The sequence below is a fragment of the Sapajus apella genome, unplaced genomic scaffold (genome assembly GCF_009761245.1).
Source record: "Sapajus apella isolate SASKATOON/1434 unplaced genomic scaffold, GSC_monkey_1.0 scaffold17, whole genome shotgun sequence".
NCBI lineage: Eukaryota > Metazoa > Chordata > Mammalia > Primates > Cebidae > Sapajus > Sapajus apella.
Window position 1 is genome coordinate 20,217,409 of NW_022436957.1, and position 13,375 is coordinate 20,230,783.

The 13,375-nt window shown below is 40.8% G+C and overlaps 1 protein-coding gene across 2 annotated transcripts in view; it reads left to right on the forward strand.

Annotated features, from left to right (window-relative positions):
• Positions 1–13,375, forward strand: part of PDK3 (pyruvate dehydrogenase kinase 3) — an 81,849-nt gene that overhangs the window by 56,711 nt on the left and 11,763 nt on the right. For both annotated transcript variants that reach the window (XM_032286154.1, XM_032286153.1), the window contains exons 7-9: positions 9,812–9,888; positions 11,191–11,292; positions 11,693–11,803. In XM_032286154.1, the coding sequence (XP_032142045.1) occupies positions 9,812–9,888; positions 11,191–11,292; positions 11,693–11,803 (290 nt within the window). The remainder of the gene's footprint in view (positions 1–9,811; positions 9,889–11,190; positions 11,293–11,692; positions 11,804–13,375) is intronic.

Genomic DNA, 13,375 nt, shown 5'->3' on the forward strand with positions numbered 1-13,375 from the left:
TTGCTGAGAATGATGGTTTCCAGATTCATACATGCCCATACAAAGGACACAGACTCATCATTTTTTATGGCTGTAGAGTATTCCATGGTGTATATGTGCCACATTTTCCTTGTCCAGTCTATCATCGATGGGCATTTGGGTTGGTTCCAGGTCTTTGCTATCATAAACAGTGCCACAGTGAACATGTGTGCCTGTGTCTTTATAATAGAATGATTGATAATCCTTTGGCTATATACTCAGTAATGGGATTGCGGGGTCGAATGGAATTTCTGTTTTTAGGTCCTGAATTGCCACACTGTCTTCCACAATGGTTGAACTAATTTACACTCCCACCAACAGTGTAAAAGTGTTCCTATTTCTCCACATCCTCTCCAGCATCTGTTCTCTCCAGATTTTTTAATGATCACCATTCTAACTGGTGTGAGATGGTGTCTCAATGTGGTTTTGATTTGCATTTCTCTAATGACCAGTGATGATGAGCATTTTTTCATATGTTTGTTGGTTTCATGTATGTCTTCTTTTGTAAAGTATCTGTTCATATCCTTCACCCACTTTTGAATGGGTTTGTTTGTTTTCTTGTAAATCTGTTTTAGTTCTTTGTAGATTCTGGATATTAGCCCTTTGTCAGATGGGTAGATTGCAAAAATTTTTCCCATTCTGTTGGTTGCCAGTGCACTCTAATGATTGTTTCTTTTGCTGTACAGAACCTCTGGAATCTAATTAGATCCCATTTGTCTATTTTGGTTTTTGGTGCCAATGCTTTTGGTGTTTTAGTCATGAAGTCCTTGCCTATGCCTATGTCCTGAATGGTTTTGCCTAGGTTTTCTTCTAGGGTTTTTATGGTGTTAAGTCTTATGTTTAAGTCTTTAATCCATCTAGAGTTGATTTCAGTGTAAGGTGTCAAGAAAGGGTCCAGTTTCTGCTTTCTGCACATGGCTAGCCAGTTTTCCCAACACCATTTATTAAACAGGGAATCCTTTGCCTATTGCTTGTTTTTGTCAGGTTTGTCAAAGAGCAGATGGTTGTAGATGTGTGGCGTTGCCTCCAAGGCCTCTGTTCTGTTCCATTGGTCAATATCTCTATTTTGATACAAGTACTATGCTGTTTTGATTACTGTAGCCTTATAGTATAGTTTGAAGTCAGGTAGCATGATGCCTCCAGCTTTGTTCTTTTTGCTTAGAATTGTCTTAGCTGTGTGGGCTGTCTTTTGGTTTCATGTGAAATTTAAGGTGGTTTTTCCCAGTTCTGTGAAGAGGGTCATAGGTAACTTGATGGGGATAGCATTGAATCTATAAATTACTTTGGGCAGTATGGCTATTTTTACAATATAGATTCTTCCTGACCATGAGCATGAAATGTTTTTCCATCTGTTTGTGTCCTCTCTTATTTGCTTGAGCAGTGGTTTGTAGTTCTCCTTGAAGAGGTCCTTTACATCCTTTGTTTGTTGTATTCCTAGGTATTTTATTCTCTCTGTAGCAATTGTGAATGGCAGTTCCTTCTTAATGTGGCTCTCTTTAAGTCTGTTATTGGTATATAGGAATACTTGTGATTTCTGCACATTGATTTTGTATCCTCAGACTTTGCTGAAGTTGCTTATCAGTTTCAGGAGATTTTGGGCTGAGACGATGGGGTTTTCTAGATATACAATCATGTCGTCTGCAAATAGAGACAATTTGACATCCTCCTTTCCTAATTGAATACCCTTTATTTTTTTTTCTTGCCTGATTGCTCTGACTAGAACTTCCAATACTATATTGAATAGGAGTGGTGAGAGAGGGCATTCTTGTCTAGTGCCAGATTTCAAAGGGAATGCTTCCAGTTTTTGCCCATTCAGTATGCTATTGGCCGTGGGTTTGTTGTAAATAGATTTTATTACTTTGAGATACGTTCCGTCAATACCTAGTTTATTGAGAGTTTTTAGCATAAAGGGCTGTTGAATTTTGTTGAAGGCCTTCTCTGCATCTATTGAGATAATCATGTGGTTTTTGTCTTTGGTTCTGTTTATGTGGTGGATTACATTTATAGACTTGCATATGTTGAACCAGCCTTACATCCCTGGAATGAAGCCTACTTGATCGTGATGGATACTTGATTGTGCTGTTGCAATTGGTTTGCCAGCATTTTATTGAAGATTTTTGCATCTATGTTCATCATGGGTATTGGCCTGAAGTTCTGTTTTTTTGTTGAGCCTCTGCCGGGCTTTGGCATCAGGATGATGTTGGTCTCATAAAATTATTTGGGAAGGATTCCTCCTTTTTTGATTGTTTGGAATACTTTCAGAAGGATTGGTACCAGCTCTTCTTTGTATGTCTAGTAGAATTTGGCTATGAACCCATCTGGACCTGGGCTTTTTTGGTTGATAGGCTATTAATTGCTGCCTCAACTTCAGCCCTTGTTATTGGTCTATTCAGGGTTTCGACTCCTTTCTGGTTTATGCTTGGGAGGGTGCAAGTGTCCAGGAATTTATCCATTTCTTCCAGGTTTACTTGTTTTTGTGCATAGAGTTGTTTGTAGTAATCTCTGATGGTAGTTTGTATTTCTGTGGAATCAGTGGTGATATCCCCTTTATCGTTTTTTTATTGCATCTATTTGATTCTTCTCCCTTTTCTTTTTTATTAATCTGGCTAGTGGTCTGTTTTGTTGATCTTTTCAAAAAACCAGCTCCTGGATTTATTGATTTTTTTGAAGGGTTTTTTGTGTCTCTGTCTCCTTCAGTTCTGCTCTGATCTTAGTTATTTCTTGTCTTCTGCTGGCTTTTGAGTTTTTTTGATCTTGCTCCTCTTGCTCTTTCAATTTTGATGATAGGGTGTCGATTTTAGATTTTGCATTGCTTCTCATGTGGTCATTTATTGCTATAAATTTTCCTGTAGATACTGCTTTAAATGTGTCCCAGAGATTCTGGTATGTTGTGTCTTTGTTCTCATCGGTTTCGAAGAACATCTTTATTTCTACCTTCATTTCATTATTTATCCAGTCAACATTCAAGAGCCAGTTGTTCAGTTTCCATGAAGTTGTGTGGTTCTGAGTTAGTTTCTTAATCCTGAGTTCTAATTTGATTGCACTGTGGTCTGAGGACTATTTGTTATGGTTTCCTTTCTTTTGCATTTGCTGAGGAGTGATTTACTTCCAATTATGTGGTCAATTTTAGAATAGGTGTGATGTGGTGCTGAGAAGAATGTATATTCTGTGGATTTGGGGTGGAGAGTTCTGTAGATGTCTATTAGGTTTGCTTGGTCCAGTTCTGAGTTCCCATCCTGGATATCCTTGTTCATTTGCTATCTCGTTGATCTGTCTAATATTGACAATGGAGTGTTAAAGTCTCTCACTATTATTCTGTGGGAGTCTAAGTCTCTTTGTAGGTTGTTAAGAACTTGCTTTATGTATCTGGGTACTCCTGTATTGGGTGTGTATATATTTAGGATCATTAGCTCTTTTTGTTGTATTGATCCTTTTACCATTATGTAATGTCTTTGTCTCTTTTGATCTTTGTTGGTTTAAAGTCGGTTTTATCAGAGACTAGGATTGCAACTCTGGCTTCTTTTTGCTCTCCATTTGCTTGGTAAATCTTCCTCCATCCCTTTATTTTGAGACTATGTGTGTCCTTGCATGTGAGATGGGTTTCCTGGATACAGCACACTGATGGATTTTGTCTTTTCATCCAATTTGCCAGTCTGTGTCTTTTGATTTGGGCATTTAGCCCATTTACATTTAAGGTTAATATTGTTATGTGTGAATTTGATCCTGGCATTTTGATGCTAGCTGGTTGTTTTGCCCAGTGGTTGATGCAGTTTCTTCATTATGTCGATGGTCTTTACCATTTGGTATGTTTTTGGAGTGGCTGGTACTGGTTGTTCCTTCCTATGTTTAGGGCTTCTTTCAGGAGCTCTTGTAAGGCAGGCCTGGTGGTGACAAATTCTCTCAGCAGTTGCTTGTTCATAAAGGATTTTATTTCTCCTTTGCTTATGAAGCTTTGTTTGGCTGCATATATTGAAATTCTAGTTGAAAGTTCTTTTCTTTAAGGATGTTGAATATTGGCCCCCACTCTCTTCTGGTAGAGTTTCTACTGAGAGATCCGCTGTAAGTCTGTTGGGCTTCCCGTTGTGGGTATCCTGACCTTTCTCTCTGGCTGCCGTTATCATTTTTTTCCCTTCATTTCAACCCTGATGAACCTGATGATTATGTGCCTTGGGGTTGCTCTTCTTGAGGAATATCTTTGTGGTGTTCTCTGTATTTCCTGGACTTGAATGTTGGCCTGCCTTGCTAAGTTGGGGAAGTTTTCCTGGATAATATCCTGAAGAGTGTTTTCCAGCTTGGATTCATTCTGTCCATCACATTCAGGTACACCTATCAAACGTAGATTAGGTCTTTTCACAAAATCCCATATTTCTTGGAGGCTTTGTTCATTTCTTTTCACTCTTTTTTCTCTAATCTTGCCTTCTTGTTTTATTTCATTGAGTTGATCTTCAGTCTCTGATGTCCTTTCTTCTGCTTGGTCGATTCGGCTATTGAAACTTGTGTATGCTTCTCGAAGTTCTCGTGTTGTGGTGTTCAGCTCCATCAGGTCGTTTATATTATTCTCTAAGCTGTTTATTCTCATTAGCATTTCATCAAACCTTTTTTCAATTTTCTTAGTTTCTTTGCATTGGGTTAGAACATGTTCTTTTAGCTCAGAGAAGTTTATTGTCCACCTTCTGAAGCCTGTTTCTGTCAATTCATTAGACTCATTCTCCATCCAGCTTTGTTCCCTTGCTGGTGAGGAGTTGTGATCCCTTGGAGGAGGAGAGGCATTCTGGTTTTAGGTGTTTTCATCCTTTTTGTGCTGGTTTCTTCCCATCTTTTGTGGATTTATCTACCTGTGGTCTTGTAGTTGGTGACTTTTGGATGGAGTCTCTGAGTGGATGTCCTTTTTGTTGATGAGGAAGTTATTTCTTTCTATTTCTTAGTTTTCCCTCTAACAGTCAGGCCCTCTGCTGTAGGACTGGTGGAAGTCCACTCCAGACCCCGCTTACCTGGGGATCACCTGTGGCGGCTGCAGAACAGTAAGGGTTGCTGCCAGTTTCTTCTTCTGTTGTCTTTGTCCTAGAAGGATACCTGCCAGATGTGAGCCTGAGCTCTCCTTTATGAGGAGTCTCTTTGGATATTTGGGGGTCAGGGAGCTGCTTGAGGAGACAGTCTGTCCCTTATAGGTGCTCAAGTGCTGAGCTGTGAGCTCCGTTTTTTCGTTCAGAGCTGTTGGGCAGGTACGTTTAAGTCTGCTGCAGTGGAACTCATAACCACCTTTTTTCCCGGGTGTACTGTCCTGGGAAGGTGGAGCTTTATTTTTAAGTTCCTGGCATGCTGCTGCCTTTTTTCAGAGATGCCCTGCCCAGCAAGGAGGTAGCCTAGTCACAGTCTGCCAGCAGAGGTGTTGCTGAGCTGCCATGGGCTCTGCCCAGCTGCTGTGTGAACTTCTTTGCTGTTTTGTTTGTAGAGGTGTAGTTAGAACTGCCTCGGTAATGATGGACTGCCTCGGTAATGGTGGACTGCCTCGGTAATGGTGGACGTCCTTCCCCCAAAAGAGCTGGACCGTCCCAGGCCCAGCTGAGCTTGCTGCAAATTCAGATTGCTGGGCTTTGTGGGGGTGGGATGCGCCGAGCCAGATCACCTGGTTCCCTGTTTCAGCCCCCTTTTTTCAGTTGAATGGGTGGCTCTGTCTCCCAGGTGTTCCAGGCGCCAGTTGAAACGGCACCTGGATTTGTATGAGTTTTTCTGTGGAGACCCGCTGTGCCAGCTGAAACAGCCTTGCTGGAAACTTGTGCCACTTTTCAGCCCGTGAATCTCCTGGTCTGTGGGCAGTAATAACTCAGTTTGGAAATGCGGTGATCACTCACCCTCTGCGTTGTTCTCACTGGCGACTGCACTCCAGAGCTGTTCCTATTTGGCTGTCTTGGATCCCTCCACCTATGTCTTATTTTAGTAAGCCAGCAAACATCTATTAAGCATCTACTACTTAACTGCCAGCCTCCAGACCCAGAACTAGCAAAGAGTCATGGACAAAACCATTTGACATGGTTTTAAAAGGAAGGAAAGAAGTCTAAACTATAATGTTCCCAAAGAAAAGTGCAATTAATTGAGCAAGGCTTTAGGCTCCTTGTTTAAACTGGGAAAAAAAATCCCATTACATAAAAGGTGTTTGTTATTTCTTGAGATTTGGGATGAAAAAGTTGAATTCAGAAGGCTGTTTACATAACTAATCATGCCATTTGGTACAGGATAAACTGAGAACCCAGCTTGTTCTTTGGGGCCCCATTAAAATGACAAAAAGGGGCCTGGCAGCTGTGCAGTGGCTCACACCTGCAATCTCAGTACTTTGGGAGGCCAAGGCAGCTGGATCGCTTGAGGTCAGGAGTTCAAGACCAGCCTGGCCAACATGGTGAAACCCCATCCCAATAAAAATACAAAAAAAGTTAATCGGATGTGATGGCGCGTTTCTGTAGTCCCAGCTACTCAGGAGACTGAGGCATGAGAATTGCTTGAACCTGGGAGGTGAAGCTTGCAGTGAGCTAAAATCATGCTACTGTACTCCAGCCTGGGTGATAGAACAAGACTGTGTCTAAAAAAAATTTTTTAAATTAAAAATTAAATGTCAATAAAGGAATCCAAAGAAAAGCAGTGAAGGAAACCATGGGAGCTCATTAGTGGACCAATGTCTTAGTCCATTCAGGCTGCTATAACAAAAATATCAGATCAGGTGGATTCGGCAGCCATTTCTCATGGTTCTGGAGGCTGAGACATCCAAGATCATGGTGCCTGCAGATTTGGTGTCTAGTGAGGACCCACCTTCTGATTCATAGCCGGCCACTCACGGTTTCCTTCCATGGGGGAAGGAGCGAGGGAGCTCTCCAGAGTTTCTTTATACAGGCATTAATCCCATCTGTAAGGGTTCTGCCCTCATAACCTATTCATCTCTCACAGGCCCTGTCTCCTAATACCATCACATCAAGGGTTACATTTCATCATAGGAATCTGGGGGAGACACACACAAACATTCCATCCCTAAGAACCATTAATCCAGACTTTTGAAAGAGGGTCACCAGTTGGAAGTATGCTGATTGATGGGACAAAGCAGAAGCAGCCACAGAGGAGGAAGCTGCAGCAGAGATGGCAACCGGTTTGCTCAAGATTGTCCTCGAGGGACTCTGGGGGCAGGGTCAGGTGGTGCAATGGACTGGAATGGGAAGGGAAGCCAAAGGGTAGAGATTAACTGAAAACTGATCTAAGAAAAAGCATGGAGGGATGATGGGAGGCAGCTGGATTCTGACTGGGTTCTTCCTGCCAACAGTCAACTAAGTATTTTGTTCGAGAACAACCTGGGAAGAACTAGGGCTGTTCATGTGAGTGCTCTTACCCCACAGCAAAGCCCTGCTCATTTAAGCATTTGGGGTCCTCTCTGCTCAGAGGCCAATTTACTACCTGTTCATCCTAAAGCCCAGTTGAAAAGTCTTGACCCAGGTCCAGAGAGCTCTAAGTCAGCCTTCCCTCTTAAGGGAGAGCCCCAGGGGGATACGAATGCCAGCCGCCTCATATAATGAATCCAGTTCTTCATTCTCAAACAAGAATATTGTAGTCAAGGTATATCAGACCTTGAGCAAAAGCCAGCAGCATGAACAAAACCTAACTGGCATTAAACTTATCAGCTCTACTGTTACTGTCAGGAACCCCCCTTTTGAAATTCTGAGAGAAAATCATTTCAAACCTAGAATTCTCTATCTAGCCAAACCTTTAATCAAATAGGTCAGAGGTGTAAAGATTGACAGATGTATCTCCCATGCATACTTTTCTGAGATAGGTTACCTGACTGAGTTGATGTTATTTATAATATGCACCTAAGAAATAGGGGAAAACATTCTAGAACTTTAATCAAAAACAATTTTAGGATGATGGCTATGCAGCATGTTTGCAAAGCAATTGATTCTAATTTGAAAAATCTTGAAGAATGGACTGGATACCATGCAGTAGATAGGGAAGCTTCGAGTAAGCTGAAGGATCTTAGCAAAGTGGTATGGACTGACTACGAAGCAACCCAAAAAGGGGAGCATGATGTTGACCAGTTGGAGGAGTATAAAAAACTCCATTTCATCTTAAGGCTAGGAACATTCTCCTCTAAGGGACACGTGAATCATTGTCATTGGATTAATAGGGAAGAAAATGTTCAGGTACTTTGTTGTGGCTGTTCTACAGTGATCAATATTTAAATAGTTAAAATGTCACCAACCCTATTGATTTTCTACTTTCTTAACAGAACCTATAGGCAATGTACAGCATCCCTAATTCAGATTACAGAACAGAATGTAAATATTACCAAGCCAAAAACTACAGCAGAAGTAGTACAGAGTGGCTGCCTCTGGGTTCAGACTGAAGGATAAGATGGAAAGGGGGAAGGACTTTTGTTTTTCTTCTTTTGTTAAATTTTTAAGCCATTTACCGATATTACTAAGTGATTTAAAAAATAACTCCTTAGCTAGGCCCAGCGGCTCATGCCTGTAATCTCAGCACTTTGGGAGGCTGAGACAGGTGAATCACCTGAGGTCAGGAGCTCAAGACCAGCCTGGCCAACATGGCGAAACCCCTTCTCTACTAAAAATACAAAAATTAACCAGGCATGGTGTTGCACATCTGTAATCCCAGCTACTTGGAGGCTGAGGCAGGAGAATTGCTTGAACCTGGGAAACTGAGGTTGTGGTGAGCTGAGATCACGCCACTGCACTCCAGCCTGGGCAACAGATCGAGACTCTGTCTCAAAAAATAAATAAAATGAAAATAATTGCTCTTCGAAGAGTTCGGGATTTAGAATCAAAAGCTCTTGGTTCAGGTGTCCGGTTTCAGTGCCACTTCTGGGGCCACAGGCAAGTCACACAGGCTTTCAAAAGCCTGTTTCCATGCCTCCAAACAACGCCACCCTGCTAGGAGCCAGGAAATATTGTCAGGAGGAGTCAATTGAATAATGTATGTGAAAGCTGTTTGTAAACTTCTAAGAATCAAGCAAATGTGAATTCTAATTTATATTATTGTTAATTACTTCATAAGAGGAAGTAGCTGGTTGAAATTACAGCATTCTACCTGAGAGAGTTCACATAGTTTCAATCTCTTAAGTGATTGGGGTCACGAGGAGGGAGAAGGACTGTTTTTGAGCATCTGCTCTGTAGCCCACACTGTTCTTAGTGCTTGACATGGGTTTGGGGGTTTCTCAGATTTTCTTCAGACGATCCATGGTGCAAGGGGAAAAGATCACAGGTCTCTAGGGGTTTATCAGCTAGCTGCTTGAGAAAAAGTTATGTGAACCTTACATTCTATGCTATAAGATGCCTTGTTTGTCATAATTTAACGAAATTGAACACTGATGTTTAGTCCAGTTCACCAGCCGTCCTTTCTTCCTTTTGCTCCACATTCCCCCGGCTAACCACTGGGGTCAGTGGCAGAGGGTATCCCCCAGTTTGAAAAACACCAAGTGATAATCTGGCTGGCCTTCTGTAATACTCAGAATGTTATGGCACAGGTGATAATATTCCAATTCTGCTCAACAAAGTTTCAAAGAGATTGAGTGCTTTGTCCAAGGTCACATAGCTGGTCAGTGAAGGAACTGGGTTTCACCCCAGGTTTGTTTGATTCCAAAGCATGTGCTTTTGCTCAGCCCTGCCATTAGAGGTGGAAACTCAAATTAGCCTTTTATTGAGCTCTGTTTTACACACTTGGAAAATAGAATGCAAGCATCCTTCTTGAGTTTCTCCTAGTTTGGGTCCTTATTGATTGATGGTTTTGTCTCTGTTTCCAGCCAAAGCACCAGACAAACCTATTCAGGTGGTTTATGTGCCCTCGCATCTGTTTCATATGCTATTTGAGTTGTTCAAGGTAAGTGGAATTTTAAAAACATGGAAAGAAGTCTTCATTTTAAATTACTTTGATTCAGGACATAATGGATTCATTAGATTAGCATAAGAAAAAGGTTTTGCATAACCATTATAAAAAATTCTATTTCTGATATCCTGTGGGTTTTATAATTTGTACACTGTGAGATGAAAAATTGCTGTGTACAGTATAGTTTTCATGAATATTAGTACATATTGATTTTGAAGCTTAATTGTACTTTAGTCATTTTATGTAAAATCTATACCTGTTTTTTCTTCAGTTATGAGATTAGAGATGCTTTTTCATTTCCAAACCTGGCAAAGCCTTTATTGGTGGTAGCCAGATCAAAATAAAAATATGTTTATACATATTTATGCTTCTGAACATTAACCACACTGGTACATTAGTAGTTGTTCCAGTCCTGAAAGATCCTGCAACCCTTTTATATATTTGCACCAATTCAGAAGATCTAAGAGAGGCAGAGGAGAAAGATTTAGATGTGCTGGACGGAAAGAACCAACCCCCACCTCAAATTCTTTAGACTCTGCAACTTAAGCTGTTGCTTTTGTTAACCAGTAGCTAATGACATTTATAGTAGCAGTAGTACAGGCAGAAGGTATTTGAGCTAAAATTTCATTTCTTCCAATGTGTGAAACACTAAATTGAACACCTGAAAAATCAGTTATGCTGATTTGCTTCCAAAAATTAGAATGTTACTGATGTAACACTTTAAGGTTGAGATGGGCATTCAATTGTGAACTTTCTCTTCAGCAGCTGTGGCTTTTTCAGAATTTCTTTTTAACCGATATTTCTTCTATGTTTTTCAGCCAAATGATTAATTTTTGTGGGAAGCATGCATCTTTTCAGTTTTTCTGCCTTCTTTAGAGAAAAGGTGCTTTATAAATGCAGACTGATAAATAGGATTTAAAGTGCACAAATCAGCCTCTGCATAGCCTCATTACATGTGATAAAAACATTCCTCTGGGTTGAGTTGAATAATTTAAATACCCTAAAGCAAAAAAAAAAAAAAAAAAAGAAGAAGAAGAAGAAGAAGGAAGGAAAAATAAATATTTAGCATGTTGGATGAGGCTAAAACTAGGTGAAAAACAAAGTGTCAGGAAATTTTTCCTTGACTTGAACACATGTTTAGCTAAGCTCTTTAGAGGGAAAAATGCCATATAAATCCAACTAATATTTGCCCCAAAAAAGGATTGTTGGGTATAAGTCATCTTGCACTTCTTTCTCTTTAAAAATTGTGGTTTGTGATTCAGCAGTATGATTAACAAAAAGATCGTATTATTTTAGAACTCAATGAGAGCAACAGTCGAACTCTATCAAGATAAAAAAGAGGCCTACCCTGCTGTTAAAACCCTCGTTACTTTGGGTAAAGAAGACTTATCCATTAAGGTAACTATCTTATGTGCATGTATACTTTAATTATCAGTTGTGATTTTATAGTATCTAGACATTGAAAACTCAAAAGGAAGAAAATTGACATTTATTGAGTGTCCTATTTGTAAGTTCTATGCTAGATCCTTGGCTTGAGGTACCTTATTTGAACTTCATTAGAACCTTGTTATTCAGGGAGTTGAACAAGACCTCAACACCACGCCTGTCAGATCTTACAGTACCATTCGGCCTCCTTTGTTTGACACTGTTCACAAAGGAACCATATGTCACTAGGGGATTCAAAGCCCTTGTACATTTTAGAGTAATCTGCGATGTACTTTATTTAATGAACCCATTACCTCCTATTAAGTACAGATTGACTTATTTGTTTTGACTGTTAACATTTTGTGCACTGCAGATCAGTGACCTAGGTGGTGGTGTCCCACTTCGAAAAATAGATCGTCTTTTTAACTACATGTATTCGACTGCTCCTAGACCCAGCCTGGAGCCTACCAGAGCTGCCCCTTTGGTAAGCATGTGAAACTGCTGCTGAAGGAAAGATCATAAACACGGGAAGGGGCTCGGAGGGAGCTGCCTCTCTCCCCAGGTTGTTGCATTAGTGTGGTTGACTTAGAATGTTGCCCGTATTACGGTTTGAAGGAGGGAGAATGTTTTGCCTTGGCTACTTTCTTTGTGAATCCTTTGGACTTTGATTTCCTCTCTGATTTGTGTCCAAGAAACATTCCAGGCTGAGTGCCTCACTCCCAGACACAGAGAAAAAGTACCTCATTGTGGTAAGACTGCTACTGGAGCACCATTTTTCACTTTGTGCTACCTTTGGAAGGGGTGGAAGTTGCCAGTGGGTGAGCAAAGGGACAGTACCGAATGCATAGCTGCTGCTTGGTCCTGTGCACTCTGGCATGCACACCACAGAGGCGCGAATCACGGTAGTGCCTGGGAATCTCCACTGTCAAATTTGTTTATATAATTAAAATGTTACATTATGAAAACACTAAATTTTTATATTAAATAACATTAGCATGAAACATACAGGTGGTGTATGCATTTTCAGAGCCCTTTCTGTCTCACTCTGGAAATAACCTTCAGCCCTATTAAGGCAGTGAGAAAAGCCTCTGGTTACCATGGTAGCATTTAGATCCTGGTAGGGCCACACTTTCTTCCCCTGCTGAGTGTTTCTAATTGACAAACAACAATTGAACCCTTTGTCATTAAACACAGCAACATATCTATCAGTCTGCAAAATGGTTCAGGGTATATATTAAGTTTCATTTTAAAGTCCTACCTGACTGATAAGCATATAAGATTATATTTTATTTGTAAGAATAAAATCAAAGACTTTGCATCATTTATTTGAGACAGAGTTTGTTAACTCAGCATGTTGGAAACAGGAAATCATTTATACAGGAGTCGAGAAAATTCACGAAAGATCACATTTGAGAGGCATTGCCTTGACTAGGCTCTGGTATACATTGAAATACACATCAAAAGGGAAAAAGGCACTACAGACAAATCTAGCACCTTCCCCAGTTGTTTAAAAGAAATATAGATTGTCTCTTCCAGGTCTTAAAATAGCATCTTGAGGATAGCTGTTATGTCATAGTTTTTTTTTTCTTAATAAACCTGGGGACTTGTAAGAGACCTTTAAAAATTACGAATGAGTACTCTCATTGTATAGACGAGGACATGAGGAAATGACCTTCCCCAAGGTCACTGCGCGAATTAACCACAGAGCTGGTACTGGCCATGTGTGTGTTCTTTCCAGTGTACTAGGTGGCCTCTCCTGTTGAAGAAATGCTTCCGCTACTGGCTCTCCCAGTTAAGAAACTGGCCTGTAATCCTAGCACTTTGGGAGGCCAAGGCGGGCTGATCACTTGAGGTTAGGAGTCTGAGACCAGCCTGACCAACATGGTGAAACCCTATCTCTACTAAAAATACACACAAAAAAATTAGTCGGGAGCAGTGGCACATGCCTGTAGTCCCAGCTGCTCAGAAGGCTGAGGCACGAGAATAGCTTGAACCCAGGAGGTAGAGGTTGCAGTAAGCCAAGATCACACCACTGCACTCCAGCCTGGGTGACAGA